General features: G+C 46.5%; 1 protein-coding gene across 1 annotated transcript; it reads right to left on the reverse strand.

Moving 5' to 3' along the window:
• Positions 1-13769: 13769 nt before the first annotated feature.
• On the reverse strand, positions 13770-17875 carry LOC307053755 (double homeobox protein 4-like protein 4; the record flags this gene model as incomplete). The annotated part of the gene is made up of 5 exons (XM_079705237.1): positions 13770-14459; positions 14975-15129; positions 15537-15657; positions 17075-17229; positions 17818-17875. The coding sequence occupies 5 exons, from the start codon at positions 17873-17875 to the stop codon at positions 13770-13772; spliced, it is 1179 nt and encodes a 392-aa protein (XP_079561363.1).
• Between the last annotated feature and the right edge of the window lie 724 nt (positions 17876-18599).

Raw genomic sequence — 18599 nt, forward strand, 5'->3', positions numbered from 1 at the left:
AGTTTCTTTTTCTGTGTGACTTATTTCACTTAGAATCATCGTACCTAAATCCACTCATTATACTGTCACTGGCCTTAAGATATTGATTTCATGGCTGAGTGATATTCCATCGTACGTAAGCTCCACAATTTCTTTATCCATTTTTCTCTTTCCTGGGATATTTAATGTGTACTGAAGTCGACATTCATGTAAGTGGAGCAGCCCGAAATTTTGGGGTGGCTCTGTCTTGTTGATTTTCAGTTTTCCCAAGGTATACGCCCATGAGTGGAAGTGCCCTCGGGTCTTTAGCTCTGTTTTTTAGAAGTTTTAGGAAACACCATGCACTTCTCCAGAGTGGCTGTTCACAATTTACATCCCACCCATCAGCGTAAAAATGCTCCCTGCTCTCCACGGCCTCTCCTGCCTTTCTGGATTTTTTTTTTTAATTTAAAAAATTTTTTTATTAGTTTCTGCTTTATAACAAAGTGAATCAGTCATACATATACATCCGTTCCCACATCCCTTCCCTCATGCATCTCCCTCCCTCCCACCCTCCCCATCCCACCCCTCCAGGCAGTCACAAAGCACCGAGCTGATCTCCCTGTGCTCTGTGGCTGCTTCCCACTATCTATCTACCTCACGTTTGGTAGTGTATACATGTCCATGCCTCTCTTTCGCTTTGTCACAGCTTACACTTCCCCCTCCCCATATCCTCAAGTCCATTCTCAAGTAGGTCTGTGTCTTTATTCCCGTTTTACCCCTAGGTTCTTCATGACATTTTTAAAAAAAAATTCCATATATGTGTGTTAGCATACGGTATTTGTCTTTCTCTTTCTGACTTACTTCACTCTGTATGACAGACTCTAGGTCTATCCACCTCATTACAAATAGCTCAGTTTCATTTCTCTTTATGGCTGAGTAATATTCCATTGTATATATGTGCCACATCTTTATCCATTCATCCGATGATGGACACTTAGGTTGTTTCCAGCTCCGGGCTATTGTGAATAGAGCTGCAATGAACATTTTGGTACATGTCTCTTTTTGAATTATGGTTTTCTCAGGGTATATGCCTAGTAGTGGGATTGCTGGGTCATATGGTAGTTCTATTTGTAGTTTTTTAAGGAACCTCCATACTGTTCTCCATAGTGGCTGTACCAATTCACATTCCCACCAGCAGTGCAAGAGTGTTCCCTTTTCTCCACACCCTCTCCAGCATTTATTGTTTCTAGATTTCTTGATGATGGCCATTCTGACTGGTGTGAGATGATATCTCATTGTAGTTTTGATTTGCATTTCTCTAATGATTAATGATGTTGAGCATTCTTTCATGTGTTGGCAGTCTGTATATCTTCTTTGGAGAAATGCCTATTTAAAGCTTCTGCCCATTTTTGGATTGGGTTGTTTGTTTTTTTGCTATTGAGCTGCATGAGCTGTTTATAAATTTTGGAGATTAATCCTTTGTCAGTTGCTTCATTTGCAAATATTTTCTCCCATTCTGAGGGTTGTCTTTTGGTCTTGTTTATGGTTTCCTTTGCTTTGCAAAAGCTTTGAAGTTTCATTAGGTCCCATTTGTTTATCTTTGTTTTTATTTCCATCTCTCTAGGAGGTGGGTCCAAAAGGATCTTGCTGTGATTTATGTCATAGAGTGTTCTGCCTATGTTTTCCTCTAAGAGTTTGATAGTTTCTGGCCTTACATTTAGGTCTTTAATCCATTTTGAGCTTATTTTTGTGTACGGTGTTAGGGAATGATCTAATCTCATACTTTTACATGTCCCTGTCCAGTTTTCCCAGCACCACTTATTGAAGAGGCTGTCCTTTCTCCACTGTACATTCCTGCCTCCTTTATCAAGGATAAGGTGACCATATGTGCGTGGGTTTATCTCTGGGCTTTCTATACTGTTCCATTGATCTATCTTTCTGTTTTTATGCCAGTACCACGCTGTCTTGATTACTGTAGCTTTGTAGTATAGTCTGAAGTCAGGCAGCCTGATTCCTCCAGCTCCGTTTTTCGTTCTCAAGATTGCTTTGGCTATTCGGGGTCTTTTGTTTTTCCAAACAAATTTTGAAATTTTTTGTTCTAGTTCTGTGAAAAATGCCAGGGGTAGTTTGATAGGGATTGCATTGAATCTGTAGATTGCTTTGGGTAGTAGAGTCATTTTCACAATATTGATTCTTCCAATCCAGGAGCATGGTATATCTCTCCATCTATTTGTATCCTCTTTAATTTCTTTCATCAGTGTCTTATAATTTTCTGCATACAGATCTTTTGTCTCCTTAGGTAGGTTTATTCCTAGATATTTTATTCTTTTTGTTGCAATGGTAAATGGGAGTGTTTTCTTGATTTCATTTTCAGATTTTTCATCATTAGTGTACAGGAATGCCAGAGATTTCTGTGCATTAATTTTGTATCCTGCTACTTTACCAAATTCATTGATAAGCTCTAGTAGTTTTCTGGTAGCATCTTTAGGATTCTCTATGTATAGTATCATGTCATCTGCAAACAGTGACAGCTTTACTTCTTCTTTTCCAATTTGGATTCCTTTTATTTCCTTTTCTTCTCTGATTGCTGTGGCTAGAACTTCCAAAACTAGGTTGAATAAGAGTGGTGAGAGTGGGCAGCCTCGTCTTGTTCCTGATCTTAGTGGAAATGGTTTCAGTTTTTCACCATTGAGGACAATGTTGGCTGTGGATTTGTCATATATGGCCTTTATTATGTTGAGGAAAATTCCCTCTCTGCCTACTTTCTGCAGGGTTTTTATCATAAATGGGTGTTGAATTTTGTCGAAAGCTTTCTCTGCATCTATTGAGATGATCATATGGTTTTTCTCCTTCAACTTGTTAATATGGTGTATCACATTGATTGATTTGCGTATATTGAAGAATCCTTGCATTCCTGGAATAAACCCCACTTGATCATGGTGTATGATCCTTTTAATGTGCTGTTGGATTCTGTTTGCTAGTATTTTGTTGAGGATTTTTGCATCTATGTTTATCAGTGATATTGGCCTGTAGTTTTCTTTCTTTGTGACATCCTTGCCTGGTTTTGGTATCAAGGTGATGGTGGCCTCGTAGAATGAGTTTGGGAGTGTTCCTTCCTCTGATATTGTTTGGAAGAGTTTGAGAAGGATGGGTGTTAGCTCTTCTCTAAATGTTTGATAGAATTCGCCTGTGAAGCCATCTGGTCCTGGGCTTTTGTTTGTTGGAAGATTTTTAATCACAGTTTCAATTTCAGTGCTTGTGATTGGTTTATTCATATTTTCTATTTCTTCCTGATTGAGTCTTGGCAGGTTGTGCATTTCTAAGAATTTGTCCATTTCTTCCAGGTTGTCCATTTTATTGGCATAGAGTTGCTTGTAGTAATCTCTCATGATCTTTTGTATTTCTATAGTGTTGTTACTTCTCCTTTTTCATTTCTAATTCTATTGATTTGAGTCTTCTCCCTTCTTTTCTTGATGAGTCTGGCTAATGGTTTGTCAATTTTGTTTATCTTCTCAAAGAACCAGCTTTTAGTTTGGTTGATCTTTGCTATCGTTTCCTTCATTTCTTTTTCATTTATTTCTGATCTGATCTTTATGATTTCTTTCCTTCTGCTAACTTTTGGTTTTTTTGTTCTTCTTTCTCTATTTGCTTTAGGTGCAGGGTCAGGTTGTTTACTCGAAATGTTTCCTGTTTCTTAAGGTGGGATTGTATTGCTATAAACTTCCCCCTTAGAACTGCTTTTGCTGCGTCCCATAGGTTTTGGGTCATCGTGTCTCCATTGTCATTTGTTTCTAGGTATTTTTTAATTTCCTCTTTGATTTCTTCAGTGATCACTTCATTATTGAGTACTGTATTGTTTAGCCTCCATGTGTTTGTATTTTTTACAGATCTTTTCCAGTAATTGCTGTCTAGTCTCATAGCACTGTGGTCGCAAAAGATACTTGATACGATTTCAATTTTCTTAAATTTACCAAGGCTTGATTTGTGACCCAAGATATGATCTATCCTGGAGAATGTTCCATGAGCACTTGAGAAAAATGTGTATTCTGTTGTTTTTGGATGGAATGTCCTATAAATATCAATTAAGTCCTTCTTGTTTAATGTGTCATTTAAAGCTTGTGTTTCCTTATTTATTTTCATTTTGGATGATCTGTCCATTGGTGAAAGTGGGGTGTTAAAGTCTCCTACTATGATTGTGTTACTGCCGATTTCCCCTTTTATGGCTGTTAGTATTTGCCTTATGTATTGAGGTGCTCCTATGTTGGGTGCATAAATATTTACGATTGTTATATCTTCTTCTTGGATCGATCCCTTTATCATTATGTAGTGTCCTTCTTTGTCTCTTCTAATAGTCTTTATTTTAAAGTCTATTTTGTCTGATATAAGAATTGCTACTCCAGTTTTCTTTTGATTTCCATTTGCATGGAATATCTTTTTCCATCCCCTTACTTTCAATCTGTATGTGTCTCTAGGTCTGAAGTGGGTCTCTTGTAGACAGCATATATATGGGTCTTGTTTTTGTATCCATTCAGCCACTCTGTGTCTTTTGGTGGGAGCATTTAGTCCATTTACATTTAAGGTAATTATTGATATGTATGTTCCTATTCCCATTTCCTTAATTGCTTTGGGTTCGTTATTGTAGGTATATTCCTTCTGCTCTGTTTCTTGCCTAGAGAAGTTCCTTTAGCATTTGTTGTAAAGCTGGTTTGGTGGTGCTGAACTCTCTCAGCTTTTGCTTATCTGTAAAGGTTTTAATTTCTCCATCAAATCTGAATGAGATCCTTGCTGTGTAGAGTAACCTTGGTTGCAGTTTTCTCTCCTTCATCACTTTAATTATGTCCTGCCACTCCCTTCTGGCTTGTAGAGTTTCTGCTGAGAGATCAGCTGTTATCCTGATGGGGATTCCCTTGTGTGTTATTTGTTGTTTTTCCCTTGCTGCTTTTAATAGGATTTCTTTGTGTTTAATTTTTGACAGTTTGATTAATATGTGTCTTGACGTATTTCTTCTTGGATTTATTCTGTATGGGACTCTCTTCACCTCCTGGACTTGATTAACTATTTCCTTTCCTATATTAGGGAAGTTTTCAACTATAATCTCTTCAAATATTTTCTCAGTCCCTTTCTTTTGGTCTTCTTCTTCTGGAACCCGTATAATTCGAATGTTGGTGTGTTTAATGTTGTCCCAGATGTCTCTGAGACTGTCCTCTGTTCTTTTCCTTCTTTTTTCTTTAGTTTGCTCTGCATCAGTTATTTCCACTATTTTATCTTCCACCTCACTTATCCGTTCTTCTGCCTCAGTTATTCGGCTATTGATCCCATCTAGAGTATTTTTCATTTCATTTATTGTGTTTTTAATCGATGCTTGATTCATCTTTAGGTCTTCTAGGTCCTTGTTAACTGTTTCTTGCATATTGTCTATTCTGTTTCCAAGATTTTGGATCTTGGAAATAGAATCTTGGATCAGCTTTACTATCATTATTCTGAATTCTCTTTCAGGTAGACTGCCTATTACCTCTTCATTTGTTAGGTCTGGTAGGTTTTTTTCTTGCTCCTTCACCTGCTGTGTGTTTTTCTGCCTTCTCATTTTGCTTATGTTACTGTGTTTGGGGTCTCCTTTTTGCAGGCTGCAGATTCGTAGTTCCCGTTGTTTTTGGTGTCTGTCCCCCGTGGCTAACGTTGTTTCAGTAGGTTGTGTAGGCTTCCTGGTGGGGGGGACTAATGCCTGTGTTCTGGTGGTTGAGGCTCGATCTTGTCTTTCTCGTGGACAGGTCCACGTCTGGTGGTGTGTTTTGGGGTGACTGTGGCCTTATTCTGTTTTTAGGTAGCCTCTCTGCTAATGGGTGGGGTTGTGTTCCTGCCTTGCCGGTTGCTTGGCATAGGGTGACCAGCACTCTAGCTTGCTGGTCGTTGAGTGAAGCTGGGTGCTGGTGTTGAGATGGAGATCTCTGGGAGATTTTCGCTGCTTGATATTATGTGGAGCTGGGGGGTCTCTTGTGGACCCGTGTCCTGAAGTTGGCTCTCCCACTTCAGAGGCACAACACTGACTCCTGGCTGCAGCACCAAGAGCCTTTCATCCACCCGGCTCAGAATAACAGGGAGAAAAAGTAGAAAGAAAGAATTAGTAGAAGAAAGAAAGAGAGAGGGAAAGAAAGGAAGAAGGGAAGAAAGGAAGGACGGAAGGAAGGAAGAAAGAAAGGAGGGAGGGAGGATGGAAAGAAAGAAAGAAAGAAAGGACGGAGGGAGGGAGGAATGAAAGCAAAAGGAAGAGTGAATGGAAGAAGGGAGGGAGGGAGGAAGGAAAGAAAGAAAGACAGGAGGGAGGGAGGAAGGAAAGAAAAAGAAAGTGGAAAGAAGAAGGGTGGGAGGGAGGGAGGGAGGAAAGAAAAAGAAAGAAGGAAAGGAGGAGCAGAGCGAGGGAGGGAGGAAGGGATAGTAGGAAAAAAAGAAAGAGCAGGTAAAGTAAAATAGAATAAAGTATGAAATATAGTAGCGTTATTAAAATTAAAAAGTAATTATTGAAAAAAAAACGGACAGATAGAACCCTGGGACATATGGTGGAAGCAAAGCCATACAGAGAGAATCTTACACAGAAGATTACACATACACATTCACAAAAAGAGAGCAGGGGGAAAAATCAAAAATCTTGCTCTCCAAGTCCACCTCCTCAATTTGGGATAATTCGTTGTAAAAAGAGGAAAAGGGCGAGAAGTCTGAAATCTTGCTCTCTAAGTCCACCTCCTTAATTTGGGATAATTCGTTGTAAAAAGAGGAAAACGGGGGAAAGTCTTAAATCTTGTCCTCAAAGTCCACTTCCTCAATTTGGGATGATTCGCTGTCCATTCATGCACTCCACAGACGCAGGGCACATCAAATGGGCCGTGGAGCTTTAATCCGCTGCCTCTGAGGCTGCACAGAGAGATTTCCCTGTTTCTGCTCTCACAGCTCCCGGGTCTCAGCCTTGGACCTGGCCCCGCCTCTGCGCGTAGGTCGCCGGAGGGCGTCCGTTCTTCGCTCAGACAGGACGGGTTTAAAGGAGCCGCTGATTCGGGGGCTCTGGCTCACTCAGGCAGAGGGGAGGGAGGGGCGCGCAGTGTGGGGCGGGCCTGCGGCGGCAGAGGCCGGCGTGACGTTGCAGCAGCCCGAGGCGCTCCGTGCGCTTTCCGGGGAAAGCCGTCCCCGGGTCCCGGGACCCCGGCAGTGGCGGGGTGCACAGGCCCCCTGGAAGGCGGGGCGGACAGTGACCCGCGCTTGCACACAGGCCCCGCGGCGGCGGCAGCAGCAGCAGCCCCAGCGTCCCACGCCCGTCTCCGAAGTCCGCGCCTGTCTCCGGTGCTTCCCCAAGCAGCCCTCTTAATGCCCTCTCCTCGCGCACCAGGAAACAAAAGGGGAAAAAGTCTCTTGCCTCTTTGGCAGCTCCAGACCCTTTCCCCGGACTCCATCCGGGCTAGCCGTGGTGCACTTACCCCTTCAGGCTCTCTTCCTGCCGCCAGCCCCAGTCCTCTCCCTGTGCTCCGACTGAAACCCGTTACCCGAGCCTCAGCTCCCAGCCCCGCCCGCCCCGGCGGCCAAGCAGACAAGCCTCTCGGGCTGGTGTGTGCCTGAGGGCACCGATCCTCTGTGCCGGAATCTCACCGCTTTGCCCTCCGCACCCCTGTGGCTGTGCTCTCCTCCGCTACTCCAAAGCTTTCCCCCTCCGCCACCTGCAGTCTCCGCCCGCGAAGGGGCTTGTAGTGTGTGGAAACCTTTCCTCCTTCACGGCTCCCTCCCACTGGTGCAGGTCCCGTCCCTATCCTATTGTCTCTGTTTATTCTTTTTTTTCTTTTGCCCTACCCAGGTATGTGGGGAGCTTCTTGCCTTTTGGGGGGTCTGAGGTCTTCTGTCAGCGTTCAGTAGGTGTTCTGTAGGAGTTGTTCCACGTGTAGATGAATTTCTGATGTATCTGTGGGGAGGAAGGTGATCTCCGCGTCTTACTCTTCCACCATCTTCCTCCGGGCTCCGCCTTTCTGGTTTTTACATTTTTTTTTGGATGTCCCTTTTGACCGGTAGGAAGTGAGACTTCTTTGTAGTGGGGATTTGCATTGCTCACTTACTTCATTGGCCAAAAAGGGCATATGCATTTTTCCCTGAATATGTTCAGGAAAACACACACACACGCTTTTTGGCCTAGTGCATCATTGTCGAAGTTCTGCCGCTTTTCATGTGCTTTAAAGGTGACTCCAATCTACCTCTTGAAATGTGTTTCCTGAAATTCTGCCTTGCATTCAAGTCCTTCTCATTGCCTTCCCTCAATATATTTTTGGACGGTAGTTGTCCTTTATAACTCTGCAGGGTTGTGAATTGCAGTGCCCCTGAGCTCCATTTTTCAACTCGCTTTTTTGTGAGCTGTCCGCAAAACCGCTGTATTTCTTAAGGCCCTAGTCCGGTTCCGGGGTGGCAGGCTGAGCCTTTGGTTAATTCTTCTTCCTGATGGGAAATTTGAGTGACATGTACCCGTCCAAATGCCTACAGCTTGTCTGTCAGTGGTTACCCCTCTTGCAGTTAATCCTCTGCACAAATTGCAAACTGTGGGAAACAGGAGGTTAAAGATGCTAACTCTCCAAGTGGGGAGATTGATAGTAAAGTGGCTGGAATTGCAAACCCAAGCCCCAGGAGAGGAAAAATAAGGTGCTTTATAGAAACCATTCCCAATCACACGGTATACCATTCTCTGGGTTTCTCACGCATGTTTTAGCTGTAGTAAGATTCCCTTAAACATGGAGAGTGTGGACCCATGGAATGGGTTGTGCATAGTATTGCTTTAAACGGTCGGCATTTGCTCACCCAACCTCACCAGTCCTATCACCCCAAGGATCAAGCCTTATGTGTGATCAAGCTGTGTGTGTAGATGTCATCAATCCAGGTTTCATCATAGCCCCTGAACGAAATTTGTAAGAATTTCGCTGTTTTTGTGTTGTGTTTTTGAAATTTATTTTTTAATGGGGTTCAGCTGATTTTCACTGCCATGTTTATGCCGCTCTACACACACTTGATTCCCTTATGTAGACATATCAATGCATAGGTTTTAAGTTTCTTACTAATCACATATATTCCTCTGTGTTGAATAGGGGGTGTTGAGTCCAATTAACTGAGCAAGGAGTAGGTCTTTTCTCTTACATATTTGCTTTATGGAATGGTACCTGTACTAATTTCAGACTCTGGTTTTATGCATCACCCCACCTCAACTTTCCCCTTAAGCAGGCATAAGTGTGTTTTCTAAATGTGAGACTGTGTTCTCTTTTGTAACTCAGTTCATGTGTAGCCATGTTTACATTTCCTTTATAAGTGATATCTTAGGAAAAGTTTCTTTTTCTGTGTGACTTATTTCACATAAGATCATCATACCTAAGTAAACTAATTATGCTGCTTCTGGCCTTACGACATTGATTTCATGGCTGAGAGATATTACATCGTACGTAAGTACCACAACTTCTTTATCCACTTTTCTCTTTCCTGGGATATGTAAGGTGGACCGAAGTTGAGGGTCTTGTAAACAGAAAAGCCCTAAACTTTGGGCTGGCTGTGCTTGTTGCTTTTATATTTTCACAAAATATACGCCCATGAGTGGAAGTGCCCTAGCCTCTGTAGCTCTGTTTTTTAGATGTTTTTGGAAACAACTCACACTTCTCCAGAGTGGTTGTCAGGATTTACATTCCACCCATTAGCATTACAACTCTCCCTGTTCTGCTTGGCCTGTCCTGCCTTTGTGGTTTTTACAAGTTTTTTGGACGTCCCTTTTGACCGGTGGGAAGTGAAGCTTCTTTGTGGTGCGGATTTGCATTGCCCGCATGCTTGGTGGGCCAAAAAAGGCGTATGCGTTTTTTTCTGAATATATACCTGCTATAGCAGGTGGCAGCTTGTGATGTAGAATCATCTCCATGTCTCCCCGTGGAAGGAGGCAAGGCAAAGCAATGGACTCAGACCAATATAGGGGACTTCCTTTACAGGTGTCCTTCCTTCCTGCCAGCTCCAAGGAAAATCTTCTGAAAGCACTCAAGGAACAGATGTGTCACACTGCAGACTTTAGCTTTCCCAGGACTCCTGCAGTGCCAACCTTGGAGTCCAATTAGAGACAGTTCAAGTGCTCCTGGAATCTGTTTCCCAGGCTCTAGCTTTCAGTTGTCCTCAAAGAAAAACTCTCTTTTTCTTCTATTCCCAATACATACTGGATGTGGATTCTTTCCATGGACACCATAGAAGTTAACCACTTCAAATGGAACGTGAAACCAAACGGAGCAAATCTGTAACAACAGCAAGAATAGAACATGCAAAACCAACTCAAAATCCCAAACACGGTCAACTGGAAAAGAGTGTCAGTTTAGTTGGGAACGTTTTCAAACACTCGTGTGCCATTCACTGCAACCACAGGCTGGGATTTTTGGTAGAGAAGCCATTGTCAGGCAACAGGGCTACCAACTTCCATGTCGATTTCAAGAAGGAAAACAAACGAACCAGCAAACCAGAAATATGTACGTGAAATGCCCAAACCCAGGTGCATCCTTTTGCCCAACTGATTCCAGAAACATGTCCCAGCATATCTGTCTGTGCCAGTTGGTGGTCATTGGGAAACTTCAATCTTTGTGGTGACCAACCGTTGGGGTGGGGAGGTGCATGAGTGTATTTGGATGATCCAACCCCAGAGCCCAGATGCTGAGGGCAACGTACCTCTGGAGGTGCTGTATGTGACGGACGAGCTGGACGAATCCATGGTAGGAGACCCAAACAGATGGCACGGAAACTGCTGGCCAACTGTTCAGTACTCAGAAGCTCAGAATTTATAATGGAGGAGGATGCCCTGCCCCTATTTATGTAAATAGCCTCAGATGGTGGGGAACCCTTCCTTGCAAATTGAGAACCTGGAAGGAATCCCGTGAGGCTAGTAGGTGTTGGAATGGAAGGCGTGTTCCGAGGCTCCCAGGTCCCTTTGAAGCTGCCGGCCTCGTCCTCCTTTCACAGAAAGCTTGGGGTCCAGTGCTCTCTCATTTTCACACCTTTCCACATTCCACACATACTTTTGCTCTCTGTGGAATTCCCCAACTCTGAGTCCTTCATGCGTAGGTGTGTCACTGTACTTTCCCAAATGCAGAGAGAACCTAGAGCCTAGCTTGCCTCGAGTACCATTCCCACTTCGCTCATCACCCCCAGGACGTCATTGCCTCCCACTCCTAAAGTATTTCCTTGGCTGCGTTTTGAGTTCCCGATAATTCACATACTAAGCTTGAGTGCTTATCGAGGGTCTACCCATGGTCCTCAACAGTTTGGGACTATTTCAGGTACCCTGAAACCCACCCCCTTGCTCATATGCCATGGAGAGACCAGAGAAAGGGGCACGCCACAAGTGTAGGTTTCACAAGAAAAGGAAATTATTTTCAGTGCTTGTCCTTGGCGTCCAGAAGACCAAGGCAGTTTCACATTCACTGGTCAACTGGCATGTGTGCCAAGAAGAAGGAGAATGGGAAGGTGAAAGGGAAGGGGATGTGGAAGGGGAAGGGGAAGGAGAGGGATATGAAGCTAGTTAGATGATGGATGATGACACAGCTGCGTTTGAAAGGACAGTTTTGGATTCCAAGTACAGCCATCACAACATTTTCGGTGCGTTTGGGCTGCACAGAATAGAGAAATTAAAAACAAACCAACAAAAAAACCCCATAGAGAAACACAGAACCATCTTTAATGTGTTCCTTTGCCACCAAGGTTCTTTTGCCACCACGTGGATTAACATGAGGACAGTGAGCTTATTTAGAAACAGTTGGGAATCGGAATAATTGCACCAGCAATTCGAAGAAATATGGTTGGTGTGTGTGTGTGAGTGTGTGAGGGGGTGTATGTGTGATCTGTGTGTTTGATTTTCTTCACCCACTTTGGCCGGTTGTCAGGTTGTACCCATGGACGGATGTCAGCGGGACCAGTAGGTGTCTGCAAGTCCAAGGAGCCCCAGGAGGATGTCCTGAGGAGGTGCATGTCTTGGTCCCTTGTCCTGAAGTGCCAGAGTTCAGAGGGCGGCGTGACCATCTTGTTGGATCAGGGTGGTTTTTCCCGAGAACTTTGAAGTTTTGGGTGAGATAATCACTGAAACATGGGATTGGCTGGCTCATCACAAAAGGCACTGCCTGCCAGACCTGGACCGGATCCCTCCTGGACAATCCAGGTGGGTTAAGTGGGCTTGGGAGAGCAGAAGCTGTGATCTGCATGGCAGCCAGGGAATCCTGAGAGGCAACAGGTGTCTTTATGCACAGTCCATTTGTGGCCTCACTGTGGAGGTACCGCTGCCAATCCCTGGGTTACAAGAATATTCTGGAGTGGCCAGAATTTGACGCCCAAGTTGGGAAAGCCCCAGGTCATAGCTCTAGCTAGAGTCTGTGCAAGTCCTGCCATCCACAAGCATCTCAGTGTTTCCTGGCACACTGTGACCAAGTCTTCCTCCCGCCCTCTTGAAAGCACCAACTTTTCCATAAGATGTCTCTTTCCACATCTCCAGTCTTACTTGTCCTCAGGCTACTGTGTCCAGACTCTTTTCCCAGAAAACCTATGCCACCTGTGTCTCTTGAAACTGACGTTTCCTTTTTGCCCAATGAAAAGAGAGAGAGAGAGAGAGAGAGAGAGAGAGAGAGAGAGAGAGAGAGAGAGGGAGAGAGAGCTGTATATTGCTCTAGAGCTGTGGAGAAAGGAGAGCCGAAGAGAGGGGAGTGTCTGGGAGGGAGTTGAGGACTAGATGTATATGCAGAGATATGCACACAGTAGAGCTAGAGACCCGGATGCAGTTGTAGCTAGACAATGAGATATACTGGAGTATACACATTCAAGTGTAAACTCTCAGATTATTTTAATACTATGTGCCATAGACATACACATGCTGGACATGGGGAGCACGGGTTGTGCCAGTTGAGAATCTCTGAACACAGAGTGTATGAGTCATATGTGTTGGAAAATATTTTTGAAAGAAGCAGTGGAAGGGATCATCTGTGACGACGTTACGATGCCACAGGCATTTGCTATTTCAGTTCATTTGTGCAACTCTTTAGTTTTAACCCGGTTTATATTTTGAGAGTTGTGTGGGTGCAGTGTGTGGCTGTGGACACACAATAGGAGAGAGAGAGGGACAGAGAGAGATAATTTGCCTGCATAATATACCAGGCACAGTGGTTACTATGAGCCATGGCAATGAAAGTTTTTGCAGAGTTCTGTCCATGTGCTCAAAGGCAATGCCCTCGAGGAACTCTTCCACAACATGCACCCAGAAAGCAAGTGAAGGATATCACTGCGAGACAGGTTTTGTGATTCCAATAAGGGGTGTTTGTGGCTACAAGCTACGGGACTAGACAGGAGCATCTGGAACACATTCCAATGGTGTCGCAGGCCAAGAGAAGTATTTCAACTCCCCAAAGAAATGCGGGAGAATACAAAGGGAACAAAGCACAATGGAGAACTTGAACTGAGTGCCAAGATTTATTGATTGGATCAATGGAATGTCACATACAACGGGGAAATCCAGTTCAGCGTTGGGTCCTCCTCGTTGTCATTGAACGGCTAGAATTCCTTGAGGCTTCAGAGAAGGTGTCCCTTCTGGTGCGCATGCTTCATGACAGTCTGTGTGGAGCATGGCATCGCTCGTGGGCACACCACAATTGCTGTCGACAGTCTTCTTGCCTTGGTCTCCCTGCCAGACACTATGATGAGCGTTGCTTATTCCTTCTTCTTTCTCTCCCCCATGGCTCTGCCTCCCAGGAAAGGAGGCTTGAAAGGGGCTCGGGGGAAGGCCTTCCTTACTCCCGCTAAACCTGTGGCACTGGGGAGCCTGGCAGCATGTCGAGCAGGGCCTGGAATTCTTCCTCGCTGAGGGGGGCTTCGAGGGTTGCCGCAAGTTCCTCTTCCTCAGGGTCCGCATTCAGAAAAGGGTGTGCCTTGTCCAGAATATCCTCGTCTGACAAGAGTTCGTCCAGGAGGCTTGAGGAGCCTGGAAGGGCTGAGTGCTGGGGCTGTTGCTCCAGCTGGGGAGGTGTCTCTTCACCTGAGGTTGCCTGCTGCTGCCAGAAGTCTGTCTCTGGCGGTGCAGGCAGCCCGATGCCCCCCTGGGCAGGTTGCCCACTGGCGATGAGAGCATGTGTCCCTTCACCCCACGGAACTGTGGCCGGAAGAGGCTGTGGGTTCTGGCATCCCTGAAGTGCTGCCAGGCTGGGCTGGACCACGATGAACATCAACGGCTGGCCCACACAGCACCCAGAGGCAGCCCCTGGCACAAGAAAGGAGGGGGAGAAAACAGGAGTGGCCGCAGCAAAGGATTGCATGTTCTCAGGGGCATGAGAGGGAGGATAATGATGAGAGGTGCTATGGACAGTGGGCCAGGGACTTTGGTCCGACGGGGCAGTCACGGCTGATGTGGCATCTGGGCCTTCGGCCAGGGCATTCACAGGCCCACAAGCGCTCTGCTTTGGGTGCCGAGCTCTTCGGTTCTGGAACCATACCTAGGGAACCATATGGGGTGACAGGAACATTAGCAGCGTGACAGTCCAGATCAACTTGCAGCCGCCCCATTCCCGGCCCGCCCCAGTCCACTCTGCCCTGCCCTTCCGCACCCTCCAATCTGTCAGGCTCATGGCAAGTACTGGTGGGCCTCATCTAAGGGCCATTTTCCCTAAGGCTTTCGCCTTGGCTCTTGAAAATGCGGGAGGACGTCAGGGCAACACAGGACCCACACCACCCCTCCCCACCCTTCCCCACCCCTGCCTTTGAGGAGAGCCGTCATTGCCCAGCTACAACCTCAGGCCCCTCCCTGGCTGCCCAGGACTTCCATTGCCCTCTCCTCTTCTGGAAATGGATGCCTTCAGGTCAGCCCCCTTGGCGTATTCATAGGATGAAGGGAACGTCCTCCCAATCCCCCCTCTCCAAGCCTACATATAGCCAGCAGCAACCCGTCACAATGGTTAACACTCCTTTCTCTTGGGAGAAGCCAAGTTCCACCCACTGGTGGAGAACTTACCTGGATTCGAGGTTCGGGTATTCCTGTCTGGTGAGCCAATTCTTCCCTGGCAGCAATAGATGGAAATCGATCCCTCTCAAAGGCTTGCACAAGGACCCTTGTTTGAGAAGGAGAGATCAAAGTCCTCTTTCGCCTGGCCTCTCTTCCCAAGTTTTCTAAAGGAGGACACACAGAGAAGACACGACATTCAGGCCAATTTCAGCACGTTCACAGCAGATCCAGTGTGTGGTATGTAGGAAGTGGTATGTCATAGATTAAGATCGATACATCGATACATCTTATTCAGTGCTATGTGAACATGCCCCATGTGATGGAAGAAGGGATTTCTGCTCATCCAGGCAGGTTCCGGACCCAAAGATTCCAAGCCTTCCTGGCCATGCATCTCCCCACCCTCCAACAGGGGCATGATGATCCTGTGTGGAACAGGAATGGGGCAAGAACCCAAGATATCATGGTATCCTCTCTGAAGCGTTCTTGGCCTCCCATGGTCATCCACGTACAGAGATGATTCTGTCTCATAGAGATGCTCTGGGGAAATGACTTACGAATGCTGGGAACTTACCTCGAGTCAAAGGCTCACGTGGTGGCGGTCGCAGTGACTGCGACTGCCCTCCTTTGAAGCCATTCTCCGACAGCAATCGGCTCTGCTTTAGGCATCTTCTTCGCAGGTTTTGAAACCAAACCTGGGTACAAAGAAAGAAAGCCTTGTCTTTCAATGCTTATGCACGTACTTCCACTATCTATTGCAGAGATGCACCATAAAACAAATGCACAAACGCACCAGCCAGCCAGCCAGCCAGCAACAAGCCGACTAATGGAGACCCAGTATGGCCCGTCTGCCCCCAGTGGAAATATTTACAGTGCACAGGGACTGAACTCTTACTAGCACGTAGAATGTAGACTCCAGCTTTCACCTGTGAAGAAGTGCACCAGATTCCATTATACACAATCTGTGTCCATGAAAACAATCTTTCCTCTTTGAGTCACCTTACTGGTGTCCAGAGTAATGATTTGTGACACAGGAGGAGACAATGCTTGCTTTCCCACAGTCAGAATGGGATGGATAGGTACCTCTCTCTCTCTCTCTCTCTCCCACGCCCCACCCGTTCTCATCAAAACTACCAGTTTCTCTGTGGCTCTTTTGGTCTCTGTCTACGATTCTCTGCATGTACCTGTTGACATCTGTCTCTGTTGCCACCCGCCTGCCTGCCCACCTGACTGCCTGCCTGCCTTCCCCTCTCTCTGTCTCTGTCCCAGGCTCTCAGGCTCCATCTGCTTTCCCTCATTTGGTCTCTTTGCCTCCCCTTCGGTCTGGTCCATGACCGATTCATGTTTCCCTGCCTCTCTTATGTCCCCAGAGGCAGTACTCTCTCATGACATGCAATCATATCCATTTGTAAGTGCCCCCGTGAAAACTACTCGTCCCATGCTGCCTGGGAACTACTCATTGACAGTTACTTCTCAGGGACTACATGCCTCCATCACTGTGAGGTCAGGAGGCTCTTATGAACCCGCTCCCCATCTTCAGAATATGTGTCCTTGTCTTCAACAGTGAAGCAGTGTGCATGCTACCTCATTCCCCGAGGCCGACCTGCAGTATGGGCCTGTGCTTGTGTGCGTGTGTGTGTGCATGCTTTTAGACGTTTCTGATGGTGGTGTGTGGAAAATTTGACACCCTGAGCAAAAGTGTTCATAGGGGTTGTCAATCAGTCTTTGGCGACGCTTCGTATGGTCGCAGGAGGGGTGTTCCTACCTTTGGTGACTCCTCTCCAACCTACCCAGAGAGGGAAGTCTTCAGCACAGCTAGTTCCTAGGAGGCCAGCCATTAAGGGAACACCTCCTTGGCACCACCAGGCCACCCTGCTTCCGCGGCCCCTCGCCCTTTTTCTTGACCACCCATTTGAATGGACCGCTCGCCACACAGCTCAGTCTGGCTGCGTTTCCCAAAGGGAGCCACGTTCCTTGCCAAGATTCGAGTCCCTTCTGTCTGGAACACCCCGAAGAGGAAGCCCCAAGAGCAAAGACTCCCACGGGCGTAGGGTGACTTGCGTCTGGACATGGAACCCGAGAGGGAGAATGGATCGAGAGACTCGGACGTACCTGAATTCTGCTTTCTGCAATGCCCTGTTCTCGCGACAGCCATTCTCTGGTCGTTATCCCGGGGTAGGGGTTCTGTTGAAAGAGTGCTTGCAGGGTGTCCTTCTGATTCAGCCTCAGAACAAGCCTCCTCCTTTGCAATGGTCTTGAGAGTCGGCCTGTGGGAGAGAAAAGGGGGAATGTGTCAGGGGCGAATCCATGGAGGTTCAAACCAATGGTACCAGTCCAGCGCTGGTCCTTGTGCCACTTGAAAAATCTCTAAGCCAGGAGAAGACTCTGCATTTGGAACAACCGTGGGTACACCCCAAAAGCCACGCTGAGTGGGACCATGGGGGCTCAAGCTAAGCTGAGGGTCAAGGCTATGGGGATCCCCTCACTACTCGCCAAGGATCCACAGGACGCCATGCAAACAGAAGGGGAGAGCCCTAGAAAAACAGGCTAACGTGACCAAAATGGGTGGAAGGATTTTCCACTTGTGGAGGCCTGGGAAAGTCTTGATGGCTTCTACCAGATTTACCTCGACCTCTATGCTAATGAGAGGAGTGCGGCTTCTGGCCTGTCATTTGCACAGAGTACCTGCGTTTTCACTATTTGAAAGGAAATGAGACGAAAGCCAAACGAAGCCAGACAAACACACAAGCCAACCCCCGACACAGAACGCACAAGAAGATTGTTTAGAAGACCTAGCTTTTTGAGATAAGGACCAGCGTGGTGACCCGTCTGATGGTGCCCACCCACCCACACACCCACAACCGCCCGGTACTCCTCGGAAGATGGATTTCCCTTTCTAGGCACCGAGGTCATGCTGACTCGCCGTGTGCTCCTGCTATTTATTCAGTTGGGCAGCCTTGAAGGGCTTCCCCCACCCCTGTCCTATTTGAGGTTGCGTCTTCCTGGTGGTAAGGGAATACATGGGTGCTCCTTTCCTGCCTTCTAAGGCGGGAGCCAGCTGTGATGGCCAGGGTGGGTGTGGTTTCAGGCACATCCAGCACACCCCTGACATCTTGAGTTTCCTGAACTGTCTCTAACTCTAGGACAACACCAACCCTTCTGCAAGGGCTACCTGCTGTAGCAGCTGGCAGCTGGTGACGTAGTGTCATCACCAAGCCTCCCCATGGAAGGAGGCAAAGCAAGGCAATGGTTTCAGACCCCTATAGGGGACTTCCTTTAAAAGCGCCCTTCCTTCCTGCCAGCTCCAAGGAAAATCTTTGGAAATCACTCAAGGAACGGATGTGTCACACTGCGGATTTTGGCTTTCCAGAGACTCCTGCAGTGCCTCCCTTGGAGTCCAATTAGAGACAGTTCGAGTGCTCCTGGAATCTCTTTCCCAGGCTCTAGCTTTCAGTTGTGCTCAAAGAAAAACTCTCTTTTTCTTCTATTCCCAATACATACTGGATGTGGATTCTTTCCATGGACACCATAGAAGTTAACCACTTCAAATGGAACATGAAACCAAAGGGAGCAAATCCGTAACAACAGCAAGAATAGAACATGCAAAGCCAACTCAAAATCCCAAACACGGTCAACT

The sequence above is a fragment of the Hyperoodon ampullatus genome (assembly GCF_949752795.1).
Source record: "Hyperoodon ampullatus genome assembly, chromosome: 5".
Taxonomy (NCBI): domain Eukaryota; kingdom Metazoa; phylum Chordata; class Mammalia; order Artiodactyla; family Ziphiidae; genus Hyperoodon; species Hyperoodon ampullatus.